The 24,739-nt window shown below is 36.1% G+C and overlaps 2 protein-coding genes across 6 annotated transcripts in view; both read right to left on the reverse strand.

The window, feature by feature from the left end:
• Ttc33 (tetratricopeptide repeat domain 33) overlaps nucleotides 1-2,059 on the reverse strand; it is a 49,379-nt gene extending 47,320 nt beyond the window's left edge. Inside the window, exon 1 of one of the 3 annotated variants that reach the window (XM_047555534.1) lies at nucleotides 1,943-2,059. The gene's annotated coding sequence lies outside the window, so the exon portion shown is untranslated. The other 2 variants (XM_047555533.1, XM_047555532.1) reach the window with 2 other exon arrangements.
• Nucleotides 2,060-5,230: 3,171 nt separating this feature from the next.
• Nucleotides 5,231-24,739, reverse strand: part of Prkaa1 (protein kinase AMP-activated catalytic subunit alpha 1) — a 39,762-nt gene continuing 20,253 nt past the window's right edge. For 2 of the 3 annotated variants that reach the window (XM_047555877.1, XM_047555879.1), the window contains 4 exons: nucleotides 17,710-17,934; nucleotides 12,444-12,930; nucleotides 12,206-12,332; nucleotides 5,231-8,912 (listed from right to left, as the gene is read on the reverse strand). In XM_047555877.1, coding sequence (XP_047411833.1) covers nucleotides 8,668-8,912; nucleotides 12,206-12,332; nucleotides 12,444-12,930; nucleotides 17,710-17,934 — 1,084 coding nt within the window. In that variant the 3' untranslated portion in view covers nucleotides 5,231-8,667. The remainder of the gene's footprint in view (nucleotides 8,913-12,205; nucleotides 12,333-12,443; nucleotides 12,931-17,709; nucleotides 17,935-24,739) is intronic. The other variant, XM_047555878.1, reaches the window with a different exon arrangement.

Here is a 24,739-nt window from a genome sequence, read left to right on the forward strand (position 1 = left end):
TGCATGTAATTTTTAAAAATCAATAGAGCAAGTATAAGGCCCTGGGTTCAATCCCCAGCACCACAAAAAAAAAAAAAAAAAAAAAATCAATAGATCATTCAGACTCCCATTTCCGTTCCTATCTCCCAACCCAAAATGCCGTTACAGTGCTGAGGATACAGTTCTCAACCATGTATGAAAAAGCCACAAAACTTGTTGCTTGCATTATTTGTCACTCTCCCACACAGATTCCTCAGAAGTCAAAGGCTGGAGAGGTCAGGACACAATAAAGTGCTAAGGCTGTAGGAGGCCTGATGACACAAGAAGTTGACAAGATTCACCTTGAAGAGCGACAAGATACATACCTTGCAGACAAAAAAGAAGTTAATACTAAGTGAAAAGTGTAGGAGAGTTCAGAGGTGGAGGGAAAAGAGAGAATATCATGTCCTCAAGATTCATATTTCTTAAGGAAATAGGAGGTAGTCATCTGCTCAAAGTGAAGGAAAAATAAATGGATCTAAGTCTTGAGAAAAATGAAAAAGATCTGAAATAGTCACTGTGGGGATGAGGAAAAATGCAACAACAAGGAATGAATAGAGACACCGAACAGTATCAAGGGCCTACTAAGGCTAAAAGCATGAATCTGTTACCAAGTCCATTACCACAGTTTTATATTTTCTTCGAAAATGGAGACAATAAAAGTATAACCAGAAGTAAACAGAGGATGCTATGATGTAAAAGAAGGGACATTTGAGGCTTTATGGAGGACTTTAAGGATAAAAGTCAAACATGCTTAAAAGGAGGAGTGGGTCCTGGTATATGTGAAACACCTTCCCCAAAGAAAACTTAACACTCCGATTTGATCCAGACAACTTAAATGCTGCTGTGGGGAAAAGATGGGAAATGACTATTAATGATCTTAGAGCTTCCTTTTTATGTGATTAAAATGTTCTGTAACTGCAGTGATGGTGACACAACTCAGAACCATACAAAGAACCACATATTCTTGAAATGGGTGAATACATCAATTTTACCTAAAAACTGTTTTTTAAAGATCAATAGTATGAGATTATCGTTTCTCTAAGGTTATTATCTGAACACAAAATCATAACTTACAAGGGAGGTTTTCCTAAATCTACAGTTAGATCTACAAGGCTCCAACACACTAGCCCTAACAATTTTTCACTAGGATAAGAAGCCATATGAATAAGTCACAATCATACAGGTTTCAAGTTAAACTCGAGAAACCCGACAGGTTCAACATTCAGTCAGAACTGTAAGTAAGGAGTGCTACAGAAATTCTAAGCAACGACGGTAGGCGCTCAGGAAGGTGACAGCCTGACATTTTGCTCAGCCGTAAGAGCAGGAAGCTCGGGGCTGAGTAAAAGGTCATTCCTGACTGGACCCGAGGATGCGGCAGCCCAGGCAAAACCCGGGTGTGGACGGAGGAAATCGCCAGGCATCCTTCCGGTGGCGAAGACTCGGGTGAAGAAATGACCTATCCAAAAATGCCACCTCCAGAGACTGTGCCGGCGGCCTTCCCTGCACCGGCCGACAATAACTAAAACATTCACCAAGGCGCAGCTCGTACGCCCGCGCGGGCGTCGCCGCGAGTTGCCCGGAGCGGCCCGGGTCCTCGACCTCGGCCCGCCGAGCGCGAGCCGTCCCGCTCCCCGCCGCCGAGGGAAGTCCAGGGCGCCGGCGCCGCGCCGCGCGCAACAGCCCCCGCAGGCCCGGCCTCCCCCCGGCTCGCCACCCCTCCATTGGGGCCCCACTCTGACTTCTGAAGCTCCCTTCGCCCCAACCACAACACCCACTCGCCTCGTCTGCTTCCTCTTCCCGCGGCTTCCCCGCTACCCACTAGCCCCAGTTACCTGATAACCACTGTCGCGGTCCCGTGTTTACATTCCGCTTGCCCTTTGCCCACAGGAAGCGGAAATTATCACCACGCCGGACTACTTACCTGCCTACTTTTGCTCCCTAATCTCCTAAGAAACGAGTTGAGACGCCTTGGGGAGGTCCAAGTAGTCTAGAGAAGCCGGCAGAGAAATGACGACTGCCGGGGTCTTTCTCATCCGCCGACGCCTTCTCCTGGACTACGAATCCCAGAAGTCACTGCGGCGGGCCCCGCGTTGCCTTCTGGGATTTGTAGTAGAGCCACCCTACCCAGAGAGCCCTCTAGCGGCGGTCGAGAGTGTCAGGCCAGAGGGTGACCTCAGGACCAGAGGGCGGGAAAATGTCACTGTGTGACAGAAGCAGCCACTAGGTTGTACCCCAGGTGCAACCAGTTGGCAGGTAAAGCAAGGCCCTGGTGACGATTTGGGGATGGGGGGAATTCAAAGAGTTAAGACATGATCCTGCCCTAAGGAGCTTTTACAACCTAACTGATCAGGCCAGCCACCGCAAGGGCAGAGGAAAAACAGGGTTGAAAAGATTCAAGGGGGTTGATCAGTGAGGTTCACTGCTGACCTGTAGGCTTCACGTGGAAATTAACAAATAAACTGGACACAGAAGAGAGTATGCATGAAAGTAGCTGTGAATCATGTATAGAAAATAAGAGGGCAAATGTAAAACAGGACGTTCAGGAAATTGAAAAATGATGACTGTTAATTTACCATATAACTGTATTATATAAAGGAAGACCCATTTCTGGGAACCAGACCTTCTCAAATTTAGCACTACATATTAACATTTAGAACTGGATAATTCTTTGTTGAGGAAAGCTGCTCCTGTGCATTGTAGGGTGTTTTCGCAGCATCCCTGGTCTCTACCCATCAGATACCATTAGCATTTAACACCATCAATCATCACCAATTATGACAATTTTTTCCCCCAGAGAATGTCACATATCACTGGAAGTAAAATTCTTCCAGAAACTCGCCCGTTGAGGATTGGATTCCTGAAAAGTGATCCTCAAGCCCCTGACGGTCACAAGACCTTCTCAAAGCTAAAACCATTTTCATACTCATGAAGATGTTGCCCTTTCACAATGTTCACATTTGAAATGATGCTTTAAAAGGAACAGTGGGCAAAATTGCTGGCACTTCAGCATGAATTAAGGTAACGGTACGGAACTTACTGGTAGTCGTTGTATTCTTCCACCGCACACTCATGATAAGAAAAATAAGTGCCATCACTCAAAAATATCCGTGACAAAGCAGTAAAAAATATTTTATAAAATGATCCTTGATTATGTTTTCTCTCATGTGGAAGTCAGAGAGGGAAAAGGAGAAGAAAGGTGTGTGTGTGTTGGGGGATGGGGGGGTTCTCATGAAAATCAGAGATCAGTAAAGGGACCAGAGGATGGGAGGGTGGGGAGGGGAGTGTTGGGGAGTGATATTGGTCAAATCATGTTGTTGTATTGTGCATATATGAATACGGAGAAAATCCCTTCAATATGTACAATTATAATGCACCAACAAAAAATGTGGAAAGAGAAAAATAAAAATAAATAAAATGACTCCTGAGTACATTTTGTTTTGTTTTGTTGTTTCTTGTTTCTGAGAAAGGGCTCACTTTGTTGCCCAGGTTCTGGTGGGCTCAGTGTTCCTCCTGCCTCAGTCTCTGAAGTAGCTGAGACCCAGAAAATATACTTTTTAATATTCTGCAACAAAATGGGAAGTCCTCATAAAGCACTTCTCCTGCATACTAAGGAATGATGTCTCAAAGAAAAGCACTTGTGAGACTGCACACTAAATCGAAGTAGATACTTTTTTTTGTGGAACACAAGTTTTATTTAGAAGCATTCAAATTAATTAGACTTACATTTGACTAACAATTTCTTGAAAACGAGCAAAAAGACTGTTAGTTCAAGAAAAACAACTGACAGTGTTTGCTACCAATGACAAAATTCAAGATTGTAAGCAAAAATTAGGATTTTTGGAAAATATATACTCACCATAGTGATCTTGACAGCTTCTGAATATTTCCAGACTTTAATGGGATCGGTGGTAGTGATGCTATCAGATGTGACTATTTAGTTTGATGAAATCCCTCAACATTTGTAAAAGCTGCTTAAGTACTATTTCCAAAATGGTCAATGCATGGTTTTGGTAGCTAGCCTCCAGCGATCCCCACTTCCCGCATTCACACCTTTGTGAAGTTCCTTCCCACCTGCACCAGGGGATGTGCCACCTACAGAACAGAACGTAGTGGTAACATATCACTTCTCTATTATAAAAGACACGAAGGTGGCAGCAGTGTTTCTTAACCTGGGTAGAGGTTTACACAGCCATGTTCACTGCAACCTCTGAAACTTCATTCAGTCCAGTATTTATGATTTGTACACTTTTCTGTACACAAGTCATTTAAAGGCATTTAAATATACGTATCTCCCTAAAAGATGCTCAAAGCAGGATTTGTCTCATGGTCACATTTGTAGTGCTTGGTTCACAGTGGCCACATGAGGAAATAACAGTTCAGAGTGAATAATGAAATGGTGCTTTAGCCCCTTTTTTGGGGGGCAGGGGAGACGGGGATTGAACTCAGAGGCACTCAACCACTGAGCCACATTCCCAGCCTTTTTTTGTATTTTATTTAGAGACAGGATTTCACTGAATTGCTTAGCACCTTGCTGCTGCTGAGGCTGGCTTTGAACTCATGATCCTCCTGTCTCAGCCTCCTGGGCTGCTGAGATTAAAGGCATGCACCATGGCCCCCAGCTTAGAGCCTGTGCCCCTTTTTCTAGGATCCTTTCCTACATCTCTCAAGTAATTTAATCTTGATTCCCTCTAGTCTGACAAAGGCTTCCTCCCACAAAGCTTTTATAATTGCCCTCCATTTCTGTTCTTTCCTTGGTCTATGATCTTTATTAACCTATTGATCTACTTAATACATTTCTTATACTCTTGTTAGAGAAGAACATGAACATCTTCCAAATTGCTAAAAATTCTCTAAATTTATCACTTAGCATTTATTGGTATTTACAATAAACAGTTCATTAGATATTGCTTTTTCACAAACAGGATCGTGTATAAATGTGTACAGAGTAAATCTACAGAGCAGTAATTTCCCTAAAGGAACCTATAAGCTACTCATAATGTTCTTTAACATTGTTTTCTCGTTTTATGGATTTAGAATGCCAACAATCTAGAAAAAGCCCTGCCTAACAACGCTGTGCAGATACAAGATTTAGTACTATTGAATTCTAACAGTAATGGGACTCTAGCCAATCCAGTGTTAGCTACTGATAAATGAAACTGCTTTGGCTTTTTTTTTTTTTTTAAGTTGTAAATGGACACAATAATTTATTTTTATGTGGTGCTGAGGATCAAACCCAAGGCCTCCCTCATAAGTGCTAGGCCAGCGCTCCACCACTGAGCCACAACCGAGCCCCTGCTTTCGCTTTTACTGTGTAGATATTCTAACGCTTTGTTTAGGTGGTTGAGTTCTAGAAAAAATCAGAGCTAATTTAGTGGAGACAAAGATCACAATATTTTAAGTACTCGAATTTGGTCAAGCACTATGTTGTACATTTAAGTACACTGTTAAGAAAGGTGCAGACACTTTGGCCATGAACAAAGTCGCACTGCCCCCCATTTAGTTTTCCCAGAGTTTAAAAAAGAAAGACATTATAACCAATGAAAAATGAAGTTTTTCTTTATCATGCCATCTTTCTAAATCAAGGTACTTGAAATTGTATTCTCAAAGCATACGTAAGCCACAGATTGATTTCTACCCTACCTCCAATTTACAGTTATGTTTCATGTGGAATTTCATTCATCTTGTCAAGAGAACTCACAATGAAACTCAGATTTATATTTTGGGTGGGAAGGTGGGGGAGGAGTTAACGAAAAAGATATTTAAACCACACACGTTTTTCTTTCATTCCAATCGTGTCACTACATCCAGCCACAGGCTACCACACATTAACTCAGTGTGAATGGTATCACTACAAGATCAAAAAGGGCAGTGGCAAGGGAGGGAGGAAAGAATTTTATATAAAATTATCTAAAACTCTGAAAAACTACAAAAGTATCTTAAGAAAAATATAATCAAAGTAAAAGCAATGGTATTTATTTCAGTGAAATTATTTTAAATTATATATGATATATTAAGCTCCTATATGTCCCAACTTGGTAGAAAAGTTCCTCTCAGTGAGAAATCAATTTTAATGGCAAAATTTTTACATATCAGTAAAATCTGTTATATTTAAAACTATGTATACAGTACATTTCTGGCAAAAACCTTATACATCTTTCATTTGTCAAGACAAAGTAAAAATATGGTTGCATAAAATCACAAAAAATATAAATTGTTGAAAAGATAATAAAAAAAGATTTTTAAAAATCATTTGCATTGACTTCCCTTACAACTTTAATATTAGTAAGAATCTGCAAACTACAATAAATTTGTGAAAATTCTGTTGTAACCTTGACACACTTAACCAAAAATTGTCATGTCCAAGCTTAAAAAAGAATTTACTGCAATAATCTGCATTATCATACTATTGTACAGTGCAATATTTAAATATCTTCAAAATAAATTCAATAACTAAAATGAATCACAATAACTTAGAAGCAAAGTTTACAAAATTAACAATTTTTAGAAGGTCCTATTTAATTAGTTCTTCCTTTTATCCCTCCTCCCCAGAAGAGTTTATAGAGTATTACTTAGTTCTATGTACAAATCTGTAACTTTAAAAATACAGTCTTCTGTTCTTAACAACAGGAATATAATGCTGCATTTAGAGAGCCCGAGTAAATCAATATCCCCCAGAGGACTACATACAAGTTACAAATACAGTTTTGAACTCATTTACGTGGAACTTCAATTACTTTATACATCTTTCAAACCCGAAGTTGAATAAAACAAGCCCTGGACAAAAAGAAGCAAGGTTTTTGTTTTGAATTCAGTGCATCAGTCTAGAGGTACAAGAGTCACCGTTAACTAGAGTAACCATTTATGCAAGCTATCACAACATCTAATTACATTATTATCTGATAAGTGCTCACTGTATGTGCCAAAAAACATCCTAATACAACAGGATGGAAAAAAAGCTCCCTTGCAATGGTAAAATGCAGTGCTGAAAACAACCCAGGGTCTTCATGTGACAGGCAAGCACTCTACCACTGAGCTCTAGTCCCAACCCCAATGTAAGTTAAAATAATATAATGCAAATATGGGTAATACAGCATTTTTTATTTTTTATCAGAATACACATGATACCAACTGTATCTGAGGTGACTTTTTAAATCTGCATTTACACCTAGTATGTGATGCTATCACTAAGAGAAAAAATACATAAGTCAGGGATCTTAGGAAGATTCAACATTTTTAAAGAGTTCCCATAATGCTGATTTTTTAAAAAAGTAATAAAACCTGAAGCAAACTTGACCATTTAGAAGCACTGATTTATTCCACATTTTAGAAATAATAATGTTATATCTGACTAAAGAGATATAATGAAATGCAATGTGTAAGCTTTAACTGGATCTTGGTTTGAAATGATCAGCCAAAAAAGAAATCTGGAGGGCAAATGGGATAACTTAAATATGGAATAGCATTAGAAGACATTAAGAATATTAGTTTTATAATGAATTTATAAGGGATTTTTAGGAGACTATCGTGTTTTCGATAGGCTTTAAGTATTCAGGGATAATAAACATATCTATAGCATCCGAATGGTTCAGGAAGAAAAGCACATATATAAACACACAAATATATATGCATAACTACCTATATGTTTATACATATATGGATATAGAGAAAGCAAATATGGTAAAACATTAATTAATGAATCTAAGTAGTAGCTAAATTTGATTACTAATATATTGTCTTTCAACTTTTTCTTAAAACATGTTCATAATAAAGTTTTAGGGAAAAATCAGATCCAAGCATTTAAAGTCTGTAAGATGTATTCCTATGTCCTGAATCAATTTAAAAGATACACAATCAAATGGCTAGACATTTTTGCATACATTCAATACTGGCTGACATGATGAGCCAGAGTAAGTTGTGAAATTGGCAAAAACAACATGATTTATTTACAGTATATGCAACTCAGCTCTTGAAGCAAATAGAGCACTTTATATACAAAGTATTTCGGGGGACATTAATAATTAAACTTAGTGCCTAGAGTATTTGAATATATAAATTCATGTGTATTCGGACTTACCAAGCTAAAGAAGAACTTTGAGTCTAATATCTGATACGACTTATAGTATAGAATTTGAAGAGAGGGATACAGAAGTTATCCAGACAATCTATACTGTTGGAAAATGCTACCTATTGAAGAATTTGAGGATTCCAGAAAACTATATCACCTATAAAGTTCTATGGAGATGCTAGGCAATATTTGTTGAATAAATTTATGAAGCAACACATCAACATGTAAGAATATATGAAGGCCTTTACGGTAAATTAATATTCTACAAAGCCCTGTATACACTAAATATAAAATAGCCAAAAATCAAGTGAGCCTGAGAGATATAATCCATTGTGTGTGTATTATATAATGCTGTATACCTATTGAACAACAAACAACAAAATGATCTTAATTCATTCTGCACATTACGCTTTTAACTATTAATCATATTTCAATCCCTGTGCAAACTGCATTCCAAAAGGCCAATCCTTAGTTATAATTATATATATATTATATATATAACTTGATTACAAATGGAAGCATTTAGCTATCATTTACTATGCATGCTTATTGCTATTAAAGAAATAAGCAAGGTTTTAGGCTTACTGTGCAAGAATTTTAATTAGATTTGCACACATTTCAAAAAATTCTATTGTGTGACTTCCAGGTCTTGGAGTTAACTCAACAGGAGAAGAGTCAAGTGAGGTCACAGATGAGGTAAGAGAAACTTCTGAGGATTTTCCTTGAGCCTCAGCATCTGAGTCATTCCTTTGGCAAGATCGATAGTTGCTAATTGATCCCGATCTCTGTGGAGTAGCAGTCCCTGATTTGGCTTCTGTAATTTCATCTGGATAAACAGAATTTCAATTTATTATAATATATGTCCTCCCCACAAAATTTTTTAAAATATTGCATTTGCTTCTTTAAGTGAGAATATTGACCAGATGTCCAGAATATGTTTATTTTAACCACCTTCAAAAATTGAGGCAATATGCCTGTGTGAAACTAGTCACTTTTTTTTAAATATAGTATCTATCCCCTAATATAGTTACTCATTAGTCTTGCAACCAAAGGTTAAGAACCCAGTAAACTAATAACCTGGGGTTTGATAAATATCATTATCTAGCAATAAAACTCAATCCTTCTATATTAAAATCATAGCATCAGTTCTCTTGAATATGGAAAGTATAATGAGAATCATCTCATTCATGCCTTATTTATTGATTTTTTAAAAAATGCGCCCAAGAGAAGTTGTCATTGTCCAAGCGAACAAATGAGCAAACGAGTAAAGGTAAGTTTAAAACACAAGTCTCCTCTAACTTCAGCTCAGGCTCTTCACTCTCCACTTTCTCATCAAGCCTCATTTAAGATCTTGTAAAAGAACAATAATTCCAATTTTTAAAAAATCAAATAAAAACTATAGGAAACCAAATTACAAAACAGTAAATGGTCATTCAATTGTAAACACAGGTGCTAGTAAATCTAGGCTTGAAATCTGATTCAAATGTAACAAAAATAAAACCTATTCTATATCTCAAATTGTACCAGTCAGTATGTGCTAGCAGATATATGCTATCTGGACATAAATAGAAAATCAGGTTTAGCCAGCATAACACGACTCAAACCTGTGATGTTCTGATACTATAATAGCTACTATATTTGAGTTTATAAAGAAGAAAAATTCATAGGTGAACCTTATCTAATAATTCTATATAATCCCCTGTAAACAATGCAGGCACCATAACTTAATTGATTCGGTCAACGAGTAATAGTCATATCAGGATACAAATCAACATAAAAAAAATCAAAAGCTTTTCTATATAACAACAATGAATATGCTGAAAAGTGAATCAGAAAAACAATCCCATTCACAATAGACTTTAAAAATAAAATAAAATACCTAGGAATAAATCTAGCCAAGGAGGTAAAAGACCTCTACATTGAAAATTATAGAACACTAAGGAAAGAACTGAAGAAGACACCAGAAGATGAAAAGACCTCCCACGTTCAAGGATAGGCAGAATTAATATTCTTAAAATGGCATACTACCAAAAACACTAGACAGATTCAAGGTAATCCCCATCAAAATACCAATGGCATAGTTCACATTACTAGAAAGAAAAAAAAAAAACTGCTTTAAAATTCACTTGGAAGAATAAATGACCCAGAATATCCAACCAATTCTAAGCCAAAAAGGCCATGCTAAGGCATAACAATTGCAATTATACTCCAGAACTATAGTAACAAAAACTGCAAGGTACTGAAATAAAAACAGTTACAGATCAATGGAACAGAACAGAATAAACAAAGATAAACCCACATATGTACAGTCATCTCATCCTTGAGTAAGGTGCCAAAAATGTGGGGAAAAAAGACAGTCTTTTTAAACAAATGGTACTGGGAGAACTAGTTATCCACAAGTAGAAGAAAGAGACTAGAACCTCATCTATCACCCTGCAAAAAAGTCAATTCAAAATGACTTCAAAATGAGTCATGGGCTGGGGTTGTGGCTCAGTGGTACAGCACTTGTCTAGCACGTGTGAGGTACTGGGTTCAATCTTCAATACCACATAGAAATAATAATAAAATAAAGATATTGCATTCATCTACAACTAAAAATATTTTTAAAAAAAATTAATCAAAGACCTAGGAATTAGACTAGAAACTTTGCAACTTCTTGAAGAAAATGTAGTATCAACACTCAACATATAGATATAAGGAAGGACTTCCTCTATCTGCCTAAAGCTCAGGAAATAATAAATGGAGCAGTATCAAATTAAAAAACTTCTGCACAAAAAAGGAAACAATTAAAAATGTGAGGAGAGAACCTATAGAATGGGGGGAAATCTCTGCCAGCTACTCTTCTGAGAGAGGATTAACAACTAGAAGTTATGGAGAACTCAAAAAACACCAAATTAAATAAATAACTCAATAAATGGGCAAATAAGCTAAACAGACACTTCTCAAAAGAAGAAATACAAATGGCCAACAAATATATGAAACAATGTTCAACATCTTTAGGAGTTAGGGAAATGAAAATCAAAACTACACTGTGATTTCATCTCACTCCAGTCAGAACGGCAGACATCAAGAATACAAACAGGATGTGGAGAAAAAGGAACACTGTTACATTGTTGGTGGGATTATAAATTAGTACAACTATGAAATCAGTATGGAGGTTCCTCAAAAGACTAGAAATGGAACCACCATATGTCCCAGTAATACCACGCCTCAGTATTTATCCTAAAGAATTAAAGTCATCTTACTATAGCAATACAAGAATACCCATGTTTATAGCAGCACAATTCACAATAACCAAATCATGGAGTCAGCTTAGGTGTCTACCAACAGATGAATGGATAAAGAAAATGTGTCCATGAACACAATGGAGTTTTATTCATCCATACAGAAGAATGAAATTAAGTCATTTGCAGGAAAATGCATGAAACTTGAGAGCATTATGTTAAGTAAAATAAGCCAAACTCAGAAAGGTAACTGTCATATGTTCTCTCATGTGTGAAAAGTAGAGAAGAAAACAGAGAAGTTTAGGGGAAGGGATCTCATGAAAATTAAAGGGAGACCAGTAGAGGAGGGAAAAGATCAGGGAAAGGGATAAGAGGGAAAGGGGAACTACTGGAGACATGACCACATTATGCTGTTATATCATGTGCATGTAAGAATACATAACAATGAAACCACTATTACATATAACTATCCTGCACCAATAAAAATATGGAAAAAAGTATATTTACAACCTTGTATTTAACTTCAAAACTAACAGTAAATAAAAACTTACAGAAAAGTGAACGTTTATTTCTAAATAAAATATTTTATCTTACCAAAATGAATCATACACAAAAAAACAGAAATGTGGCAGGAAACTGTCATTTTAGGATCAAAATGTAGCTTGGCTTTAAGGATTTTATAAGACCAATTTAAAATGACAATAGACTATGAGATTACAAGAGTAATAAGATTCACAAATGTTAGTGTCAAAAAGGCACAAAAAGGCACAATGCATATTCCTTTGATACTGAACTACTACGAAGAAGTCAACAGCTTCAAAAGAATCAGACTAAAAGCCAAATTAGGTAACAAATTCTAATAAACCATCTGTTTTATTTTATGTGATGTACATACCATCAATACTACGAAAATCCAGTAAGTAAGTTCTACTATCCACTTGGTATAACTGTAGACTCATTTTGGAGTAGGTGCTTGTCACAGGATTCTTCCTTCGTACACGCAAATAATAAGGGTTTACAACCTAGCATACAATATTGACAAAAAAAAAAAAGTCAAATCAATTCTTCCATAAAATATCTTTTAGACTACAGGTTTGCCAAATGTGTTAAATACTCAGAAAGCTCCTTCTTACCTTCCATTCATAATCCAACTGTTTAATTGCTCTGCATACTTCTGCCATAATATCATTTGGTCGACTTTGACTTCTAATTCCCAAATGCCATTTTGCTTTCCTTACACCTTGGTGTTTCGATTTCTGTGGATTTAATTCGTCCAGAGTATGACGTGCCCTTGGTGTTTCAGCAACCAAAAATGGCACTCTTTCAGGATGGGGTCGAGTTAAATGGTGATCATCAAGGAAAGAATCAGGTGGGCTTGTTGCCAAGTAGAAATCTTTGGCTTCATTCATTATTCTCCTGTTATCTATTATGAGGTGGTAGGCAACCGCCAAAGGGTCCTGGTGATTTCTGTTATAAAGGCAGCTAAGAACTTCCTCTTCTGAGCATTCAAATTTTTCACACACTTCTTTTAAGGCTTCATCATCAATCATGGTTGAACTATATGATGGATCCTCAGGGAAGAGATATTTTGGAAGGTCCTGTTTAAACCATTCATGCTCCCTGAGAAAAATGTAGGATCAGAAGGATTTTGAGCCAGGACTGAAATTAACAGCTCTGAGGAATTTAAGATATGAAGTAATTTATATTTATATCCATGTTATAACTATCATATTTTTAAAAAGAGATTTTCTTCTTCTAGATCACACTGTCTTGTATGTATTGAGGGAAATGTTCCAAACTCCCTCTGACTTTAAGGATTGATGTAGCAATGGGAAAAGACATGTCTGTGCTTGCATTTCGAGTTTTGGAACAAGTGACAGTGACAAAACAGCTTATTTCCAGCTCAAAATAAAAAATGTTTTGTGGCTTCATTATAATACTTTAAGTTTTTTTTAGTTATAGATGGATGCAATACCTTTATTTTATTTATTCATTTTTATGTGGTGGCGAGGATCGAACCCAGTACCTCATATGTGCTAGGAAAGCATTCTACCACAGAGCTACAACCCCAGCCCATTATAATATTCTTTTGATACAATGTTGAATAAAAAGAATCTAATAATGAAAATAGTAGATGACTTACATTCATTTCGTTCTTACTATGTGCCAGGCTTTATGCTAAACAATTCATATATATAATCTCCTGTCATCACTAAACAACTAGAGGAAGATAACATTCTTTTTTTTTTTTTAGATGTTGACAGGCCTTTATTTTATTCATTTATTTGTATGTGATGCTGAGAATCAAACCCAGTGCCTCATGCATGCTAGGCAAGTGCTCTACCACAGAGCCACAACCCAGCCCCTGCATCCCCTGTCTTAAATGAAGGAAATGAAGTTCAAGAAGATCAAGGATGGGAGCGGGGTTGTGCTCAGTGTCACAGCGCTTGCCTAGCATGTATGAGGAGGCACTGGGTTCAATTCTCAGCACAGCAGACAAATAAATAAATAAAGGTTCTTCCAAAAAAAAAGATCAAGGATCTTGCCAAGTCAGGATAGTAACAGGCAGAGTCAGGACCGCACCCAAATTCCAGGTGACACAAAAGAACATGCACTGAACAATGTCCTATCTGAATTCCCTAACTTCACACATAAAAGGATATATTTAATTGAACCACGTCAAAAACTACACTAAAAAGGGATTGTGGGGGCCAGGTAACAGAGGAAAACACCCAAAAGAACAATGGTTATCTTCTAGGTGATGGAAATAAAAATAATTTTTATTCTCCTCCCCTCTCTTTCTGTGATTTTTCAATTGTCATATTTTACATTTTAATTGGAAAAAATATGTAAAACAAACAAATACATTTCTCACTTAAGTATTTTAAAATATACACTTTAGAGAATTTCTGGCTTATTCTTTCCCTCTGGTAGTAAAATCATATGCTAAATTCATGCTCTCTTTTGTACCTCGTCTTTTAGCATATGGAGTAAATGGAAGGAAGTCAAGCTTCAACTTCCACATATACTCCTCACTAGTGACCCTAATGCTTTCTTATTTCTATTCCTAGATTTATGATTTCTTTCTTCCTTCTCCCTCCATATGAGAAAAGTGTGAACTGTCCATCAGGAAAACCAAAAGAAAACTTCTAAGGAAAACAAAAACAAAAATTTAAAAATAAAAAAAGGACTGTGGAAAGCAGTGTGGAGATTCCTCAGAAAACTGAGAATGGACCCATCATTTGACCCAGCTATCCCACTCCTCAGTTTATACCCAAAGGATTTAAAATCAGCATTCTACAGTGATGCAGCCACATCAATGTTCATAGCAGCTCAATTCACAATAGCTAGACTGTGGAACCAACCTACATGCCCTTTAATTGACAAATGGATAAAGAAACTGTGGTATATATACATAATGGAATATTACTCAGCCATAAAGAAGAATAAAATTATGGCATTTGCTGGTAAATGGATGAAGTTGGAAAATAACATTCTAAGTGAAATAGGCCAAGACCAAAAAACCAAACGCCAAATGTTTCTCTGATAAGTGCATAACAATATATGATGAGGGGGGGGGTGGAGAGGGGAAGAGAAGAATGAAGGAACTTTGGAAAGTATAGAGGAAAATGGGTTGGGAGGGGATGGGGGACAGAAAGGTAGTAGAATGAAACAGAGAGTATTACCCTACATATATGTATGACTACATGAATGGTGTGAATCTACATTGGGTACAACCATAGAAATGAAAATTTGAACCTCATTTGTGTACAGTGAATCAAAGTGCAGTCTGTAAAAATAAAAAAATTTCAATAAAAACAAATAAATAAATAAAATATAAAAAGGAAAGAAGGAGATAATAATGGCAGAAACATGCAGTTTATGGTGAATATTTTTAAGTCATTATCAGAATTGGTTTGCCTAAATTTGAGAAGATCTGTCATCATCACCTCTACCTTATTTAAACTACAAAATTGAGATGTGAAAAATGCAACACTGGGGCTCAGTGGTAGAGTGCTTGCCTCACATGTGCGAGGCGCTGGGTTCACGATCCTCAGCTCCACATAAAAATAAATAAATAAGAATATTTTTTTAAAAATGCAACACTGCCTTTTATCTATACAAGAGCAATTTTACATTAGTCGAGGTAACCTCCATGAAAAATATTATTAATTAAATTTTCCCTTGAGATTAACAAGATACAAAACTACTCAAACAGGACCACAAATTTACTACTAAAAAGTATTCATCCTGATGGGAATACATTAAAATGAAATCTGAAGCATATATTACAGAAAATCCTAAAGAACCAATATAAAATTTAATATCCTACAGAGTTATAGTAACAAAAACAGCATGGAATTGGCACCAAAACAGAACAGAAGACACAGAGACAAACCCACATAAATACAGATATCTCATACTAGAAAAAGGTACCAAAAACATACATTGGAGAAAAGATATTCTCTTTAAAAAATGGTGCTGGGATAACCAGAAATCCATACATAGCAGACTAAAATTTAACCCCTATCTCACAACCCGCACAAAAATCAACTCAGAGGATCAAAAACCCAGGCATTCAACCAGAGACCCTATAACTACAAGAAGAAAAAGTACGCCCAACTCTCCATCACGTTAGCTTAGAAATTGACTTCCTCAACAAGACTCCTAAAGTGCAAGAAGTAAAATCAAGCATCAATAAATGGAATGGAATCAAACTAAAAAGATTTCTTCACAGCAAAGGAAACAATCAAGAACATGAAGAGAGAGCCTGAAGAATGGGAGAAAATCTTTTCCACCTGCACCTTAGAGAATTAATCTCTGGATATATAAAGAACTCAAAAAACACCAAAACAAATAATAGCACAATCAATAAATGAGCAAAGGAACTGAACAGGCATTTCACAGAAGAAATACAAATAGTCAAAAAATATATGAAAAAATGTTCAACATCTCTAGTAATCAGAGAAATGCAAATTAAAACTACACTGAGATTTCATCTCACTCCAGTCACAATGGCAATTATCAAGAATACAAGTAACAATGAATATTGGCAAGAATGTTAGGAGAGAGGTACACACACGCATCGCTGGTGGGACTGCAACCAACTTTGAAAGCAGTATGGAGATCCCTCAGAAAACATGAACTGGAACCACCATTTGAGACAGTTATCCCACTCCTCAGCATATACTCAAAGGGCTTAAAATCAGCATACTACAGTGACTCATCCACATCAATGTTTATAGCAGTTCAATTCACAATAGCTGAGCTTTAGAACCAAGCTAGGTGCCCTTCATCAGGGCATAAGTGGATAAAGAAAATGTGCCATATATGTACAATGGAATATTATTCAGCCATAAAAAAGAATGACTTTATGACTTTTGTCGGTAAATTGATAGATCTGGAGACTATTATGCTAAGCAAAATAAGCCGATTCCCAAAAACCAAAGGTCAATGTTCTCTTTGATTATGTGGATGCCAACATACAAGGTAGGGGGAGTCAAAGAATAAAAATTCAGTAGATTAGACAAAAGGGAATGAAGGGAAGGGAAGGGAGGACAGGAACAGGAAATGAATATGAATAGTGGAATGATTCTGTCATAACTTTCCCATGTACATATCTTAATTAGAATAAGATATACTCCATGTTTGCAAAAATATGTCAAAATTTATTTCTACTGTCATGTATAATTAAAAAGAACAATTTTTTTTAAAAATTAAAAATAAGAAGAAAATTTAAGTAATATCCCACCCAAGGGCCTTTTTATTCTCTGTTAAGTTTTTTAATGTTTTGGGACATATGTTCAGTGCTGGGCTCAAACAGGGTCTCATGAATGCTCGGTAAGAGCTCTACCATTGAGGTATATCCCCAATCCATCATTAGCTTTTCTAAATTTAAAAAATAATACAATGAGGAGGGCTGGGGTTGTGGCTCAGGGGTAGACTGCTTGCCTAGCAGGTGTTGAGGCACTAGGTTCGATCCTCAGCACCACATAAAATAAATAAATAAAATAACATTAGGGGTTGGGGTTGGGGCTCAGTGGTAGAGTGCTTGCCTGGCACACATGAGGCCCTGGGTTCGATCCTCAGCACCACATAAAAATAAAATAAAGGTAAAAAAATTAAAGAGTTATGAAAAAAAAAGTAATACAATGAAATTGTAACAATTTCAAAACAAAGACACATAAGTAAAAAATAAAAGTTCTCCCTCTAACCAATTTCATTTCCCTAAGTATCAGTTCAGCATGTTTTTAATACCACAATGAAATAAGTGTTTATACAATGTAATTTTTTTCACATAAAACTGGGCTACACTGTATATTCTATTCTACAACTTTTCCTTTCAGTTAGCAGAGATCATGGATATATTAGATCTGATCTTTCCAATTGCTTTATTACCTGATATCTTTTATCGTGGCCCTCTTCATGGGATCCACCTGCAGCATATGTTTCAAAAGGCTAATCACAGAAGGATTTAAATACTGAGGAGTATAAAAAATCCCATCACATATCTTCTTAAAAAGAGTTGGCACATGATCATCATCAAATGGAAGGGTTCCACATAGTAACGCATAGAGAATGACCCCACTGCTCCATATGTCTACCTCTGGACCTGCATATAATCTGTAAGGGAAACACCAATTGCATTAAATAATCATTAGTGATGTCAGACTCAATCAAAAATTTCAAATATGGATATTTCATAAAGAATTATTAATCAAAACATAGGTTTTATAGCTACTGCTGCACATTTCCCATAAATATCTTAATTTCATCAGTATTATCTTAAAAACAAAAGTGAAGTTTTGTAAATTACAGACCATAAGTAAAATTCTATTCTTACACCTTATTACCACCCTCAAAGGAATCCCACCAATAGGGCCAAACCTCAAACAAACAGATCACTATTGAATTTAAAACATTTGGGTTTTGGTTACAAAGGAGAGATTAAATTATTTGGTGACATATGGAGCCCATTTTTTCCCAACATACTGGGACCCCCCAGGAACCCTACCAAGGTAAAAGTGGCCAAAGAAGTAAGCCAAGGTAAGTCGTTCAAAGAATATTTTAAACTCTTATTTAAGATATACTATAGACAATCGCCTCAACTAGCTGCACACTAGTTAAATTATCTGTTCAGTCTAGCTTCAAGGAAAAAAAAATTTAATTAATAAAATTACATTGTTGAACTGTTCAGTAAAGTAAAAGTTCCCAGTCGCCCAGACCTCAAACACTTCATCCATACGGGGAAAATCAGATTCAGTAATAGCAGTGGCATATATGCATAATCACAACACATTTCTTTTTACTTAGTTACACTCTACCCAGTTTCCAGGTTCTGGATTGTTTTCTTCCCAAAAGAATTAAGATCAACAAACACAAATAAAATAGTAATTTAAAAACTAATTTGGGACATTAAGTTAATATAAAAGATAATGATGAAAGATGACAAATCTAAAATTAGGTACTCCTGCCTTATTCATAGTTACGCTTTTACACAAATAACATTTCTTTGGGCAGTGTGGGAAAACAAGCTTATGAAAAAAACATATTTTTTCATTCTGAGTTAATGAAGATATGAAACATTCAAAGAAATGTGCTTGCAATGAAAAATTACTAAAAGTTCTAATGGTTAATTTGAATGTCAACTTGATTGTATTAAGAGATGCCAAGGATTAAGAGGCTTCAAAGAGGACATGTCAATGAGGATGTGTCAAGGAATGATTAGCATGTGGATAGCAAATTGAAGTGGAGACCCTCCCTAACCATGGGCAGCAACAACCAACAGGATGGTGACTTAGATGAAATAAAAGTTGGAAGAACAAGGAAGTAGCAGCAGATGCAAACTTGATTTTTCTTGGATGGGTTCTTGCTGCTGTGATCGCCTGAGGCTATCAGATTCTTGCTCCTTCACTCTTCCAAAACAGATTCTGCCAGAGATTCTCCAGGGAGTTTTCAGACAAGGGTGGCAATGTTGACCCTCTTGTTCTAAAGCTTCAGCCTCTTGGACTGCGGAGTTACTGGTTCCTCCAGCTCTCCAGCCTGCAGACAGCCACTGTGGACTAACCAGCTTCTGGTCATGTAAGCCAATTCAATAAATCTCCTTTTTATAATTACACTTCCGATTGATTCTGTTCCTCTAGAGAACACCAACTAATCAAGTTAACTATAAAATCTAGCAAACAAACTTAAACATGTCTGTTTTTTATTTCAGTGGTCTTTTAGAGGTAAAGAACAAACAGTTACCCTTTAAAAATTATATTTTCCAAAGTATTTAAAAAGCTGTCCTATGCAGACACCTTCATGTTCTCTATGCTGATGATTAGTACATTAATAGGGCAGAATTCTTACAATCCTCCAATCTCTAAAACATTTAAAGAATAAAGATAGAGCATAAATGAACTTGAAGGATTTATTTTTTTAATGGGGCACTATAATTAAATCTAACAGAAAAATTCATTTTGACATATCTGTACATGAACAAACATAATTCAGTCAATTTCATTCCCCAGAACCTCCCTATTTTCTCCCTTTCTCTCTTCCTGATCTCCTTCCTCTATTCTACTGGCCTCCCTTCTACTTTTATGAGATCTCCCTTTTTTGTCCTCCTTTTTCCTCTCATATAAGAGAGGAAAACGATACCACCCTTAACTTTCTGAGTCTGGTTTATTTCATTTAACATGATGCTCTCCAGTTCTATCAATTTTCCTGAAAATTACACCTTTTTATTCTTTGTGACTGAATAAAATTCCATTGTGTATACGTACCACATTGTTATGGCTATTGTGAACTGCCCTGCTACAAACATGGGCATGCATCTATTATGGTAGGCTGACTTTATTCCTTTGGATAAATACCAGTGATTATACAGCTGGGTCACATACAGGATGGTTGCATTTCTAAGTTCCATGAGGAACCTCCATAGTGGTTCTAATTTACAATCCCATGTAAGTGAATGAGTGTTCCTCTCCCCACCACATCTTCACCAGCATTTATTACTATTTGTATTATTGATGACTGCCATTCTAATTGGAGCAAGATAAAAATCTCTATAGTTTCAATTTGCATTTTCCAGTGTAGTTCTACATATCTACGTGTAGTTTTTTTTGTTTTGTTTTTGTTTTTTGCGGTGCTGAGGATCAAACCCAGGGCACTCTACCTACTGAGCTATCTCCCCAGCCCTTTACGTGTAGTTTGATTGCTGGAGATGTTGAACATTTTTAAATACATTTGTTGGATATTTACACCTCTTTTGAGAAATGTCTGTTTAGTTCATTTGCCCATTTATTGTTTTATTTTCATGTTAAGTTTTTGAGTTCTTTACATATTCTGCATATTCTCTCAGAAAAGTAGCTGGCAGAGATTTTCTCCCATTTGGTAGGCTCTCTCTTTCGGTTGTTTCATTTGCTGTGCAGCTTTTAATCAGATGCCATGCCATTTATTAATTCCTAGCAATATTTCCTGAGCATTAGAAGTCTTTGCATGCACCTGTATGTTTTTTTTTAAGAGTTGTACTGTTTCTGGTCTAATTCCTAGGTTCATTTTGAGTTGATTTCTGAGCAGGGTGAGACAGAGGAATCTAGTCTCATTCTTCTACATTTGGACATCCAGTTTTCCCACTACCATTATTAAAATAGCTGTCTTTTTTCCAAAGTATGTTTTTCGTGTCTTTGTCAAGGATCAAGCAACTGTATCTGTGTGGATTTGTCTGATTTCTACTCTATTCCATTGGTTTATGTATCTGTTTCTATGAACGTACCATGCAGTGTTTGTTACTGTAACTCTGTAGTATAATTTGAAACCAGGTACTGCGATGCCTCCAGCATTGCTTTCCTGCCCATGATTGCTTTCATGTTTCTGGATTTTTCATTCTTCCAAATGAATTTTAGGCCATTTTTCCTAGTTCTGGGAAGAATGGCATTGGTATCTTGCAGAGATTACACTAAATCTTTATATCATCTGTAAAAGGGCCATTTTTAACAATATCAATTCTACCTATTTTTTTTTTTTAATTTTTTACAGACCACATTTTGATTCATTGTGCACAAACGGGGTACATCATTTCATTTCTATGGTTGTACACAATGTAGCTTCATTCCATTCATGTAAACATACATGAACCTAGGGTAATAATGTCTGTCTCATTCCACCATTTTTCCTAACCCCCCAATTCTACCTATTCTTGAACATTGGGAAGCCTTTTTATCACTTAGTGTCTTCTTCTTCTTCTTTTTTTTTTTTAATGGACACATACCTTTATTTATTTATTTCATGCAGTGCTGAGGATCAAACCCAGTGCCTGACACATGCTAGGCAAGCGCTCCACCACCGAGCTACAACCCCAGCCACCACTTGGTGTATTCTTCAATTTCTTTCTTTAGTGGTCTATAATTTTTATGGTAGAGGATTTTCACCTCCTTGGTTAGACTTATTTCCATTTTTTTTGTTTGTTTGTTTGTGAGACTATTGTGAGTGGAATTGATGGAATTATTTTCCTGCTTTCTTTTTCAATGGATTCATTATTGGCATCTTCTATGTATAGAAACATATCAACTGCAAACAGTGATAATTTGATTTCTTCTTCACCTACTTACACCCTTTTGTTTCTTTCCCTTGCCAATTGCTCTGGCTAAAATTTCAAGTACTATATTGAATTAGGTCAATTGTTCCTTATTTTAGAAGAAATGCTTTCAGTTTTTCTCCATTCAGTATAATATTGGCTTTGGGTTTACAGCCTTTGTGGCTTTGAGGTAAGTTCCTTCTACCCCTACTTTCTTCAGTGTTTTTATCATGAATGGGTGCTGTTGTGCATAAGATATGGTGCAAGCACATGTGTAGGTAGTGCAAGAATTTTCAGAGGTAAAATATGATGAGGTATCATCTATCCAGTGAATTATTCCAATGATGTGAATTAACTGGGTGGTAACTGTAAGCAGGTAAGGTATGACTGGAGGAGAAAGGTCACTGGGGTCATGCCTTTGGGGTTTATATTTTGTCCCTGTTTAACAGAGCTCTCTCTGTTTCTTTGTTGCCACGTCCTGAGCTGTGTTCCTCTGCCATGTCCTTCTGCCCTGAGGTTCCGCCTCACCTTGGGCACAGAACTATGGAGTCAGTCATCTGTGAACTGAGACCTCAGAAACCATGAGCCAAAACAAATTTTTCTTTGGGGGGTGGGGGGTCAAGTCTTCAGTCACAGCAATGAAAAGCCAACTAAAAAACAGGTAATAAATTTTACTAAAGGTCTTTATGCATCTACTGAGATGATCATGTGACTGTTAACTTTAATTCTATTTATGTGGAGAATTATGTAAGTTGATTCATGTACATTAAACCATTCTTGCATCCCTGGGATGAATCTAACAGGATCATGTTGTACAAATCCTCTTAATGTGTTATTGAATATTATTTGCTAATACTCAAAGGCACTTTACTAGCCTACAGTTTTCTCTCCTTGACATGTCCTTATCTGGTTTTGGTTATCGGGATGATACTGGCTTCATAAAATGAATCTGGAGGTTCCCCAGCCCCAGCACGCCTCCTTGGTTTCTACTTCAAAAATAATCTGAGAAGCATTGGCATTAGTTCTTCTTAGAAGTTCTGGTAGAATTCAGCTGAGAATCCATCTATTTCTGGGTTTTTCTTTGTTGGAAGGTTTTTTATTATTTCTTTAATGTCAATACTTATAAATTGTCTATTTAGGTTTTTGATGTCCTGATTCAATTTTGATGTCTAAAAATGTATCTATTTCTTCTATATTTTCCAACTTATTGGATATAAGTTTTCAAAATAGTCCTAAGGGACCCTCTGAATTTTTGTCATGTCTGTGGTGATATCCCCCTTTCCACCTCCTATTTTACTACTTTGGGACTTTTCTATTACTTTTGGTTAATTTGATTAAGGGTTTATCAATCTTGTTTGTCTTTTTAAACAATGAATTGTTACACTGATTCTTTATATTGGTCTTTTTTATTCCCTATTTCATTAATTTCAGCTCTGAAAATATTTCCTTTCTTCTGATTTTGGGATTAAAATCACTTTCATAATGTCCTAGAAGTTCTGGTATGCTGCATCTATTCAAGTTTGATTCTCAAAAATCTTTTAATTTCTCCCCAATTTCTTCTATGAACCACTCATCCTTCAAAGTGTATTGCTCAATCTCCATGAGTTTCTATAGTTTCTTTACTTTTTCTTGCTGTTGATTTCTAGTTCAATCCATTATGATTTAATAAGATGCAAAGGATTAGATCTACTTTTTTGTTATTTGCTAACACTTGCTTTGAAACCTAAAATGTGGTCTATTTTGCAGAAAGTTCCAGGAGCAGCTGAGAAGTATATTCAGTTGTTGCTGGGTGAAATAATCCACAGATTCTGTTAAGGCCACGTGCTATATAGTATTTTATATGTCTGAAGTGTCTCTACTGATTTTAAATCTGATGATCTATCAGTAAGAGGAGTGTCTTGAAATCTCCCAGTATTATTATTATACTGGGATCTATCTGAGCATTTATGTCAAGTAGTTGTTTCTTTTATGTAATTAGATAAGCTGACATTCGGGGTTTATACATTTACTATCATTACATCATTCTTTTTGCTGGATTGTTCCCATACCAGTATGTAGCAATCTTCTTTTTCCCTTCTAATTCATTTTGGCTTGAAGTCTGCTTTTTCAGATACGAGAGTAGCCACTACTTGCTTTCAGGCTCCATTTGCAAGGAATATCATTTTCCCTCCTTTCATTTCTTGCCTGTGGATACCTTCACCTGAGGGGTCTATCTCTAGTAGGCAACACAAAATTGGTCTTGTTTCAAATCCAATCTTCCAGTTTCTGTCTTAGAGAGATAAGACCAAAATTGACATGCAATTTTATTACAGAGAGGTGTTAATTATTTCCTGAACTTTCATTTATTTCTAATATTTAATCCAATCCTAATTCTCACGTGCTTAACTACTCTTCTGAGTTTTATTCTTCCCTGAGTTCTGCTGTTTTTTTATTGTTTTGCTTTTTAAATTCTTCTTTGTGTAGGGTTTTTTAAAGTATCTTCTGTCATGCTGGCTTAGCAGTTCTGAATTCTTTTAGTTTATGATTACCTTTAAAGTTTTTTATTTCTTCTTTGATTCTAAAGGACAGCTTTGCTGAATACAGCAATCTTGGTGGAAGTTATTTTCTTTAGGGGCTTAATGCTTATCATCTCAAGCCCACCTGGACTCCAGAGTTTCTATTTAGAAATTAAATGTTATTCTGATTGGTTTATCTCTAAAAGTAAAATGATGTTCTTCTCTTGAGGTTTTTAAAATTCTGTCCTTATCCTGCAGGTTAGACATTTTATTTATGAAGTGCAGTAGAGAGTTTTGTTTTGGGTCTTATCTATCTGGAGTTCTAAATGTCTCCTCTATCTTGGGAATTCATTTCATTCCCAAGACTTTAAAA

This window comes from Sciurus carolinensis, chromosome 6 (assembly GCF_902686445.1).
Source record: "Sciurus carolinensis chromosome 6, mSciCar1.2, whole genome shotgun sequence".
Classification (NCBI taxonomy): domain Eukaryota; kingdom Metazoa; phylum Chordata; class Mammalia; order Rodentia; family Sciuridae; genus Sciurus; species Sciurus carolinensis.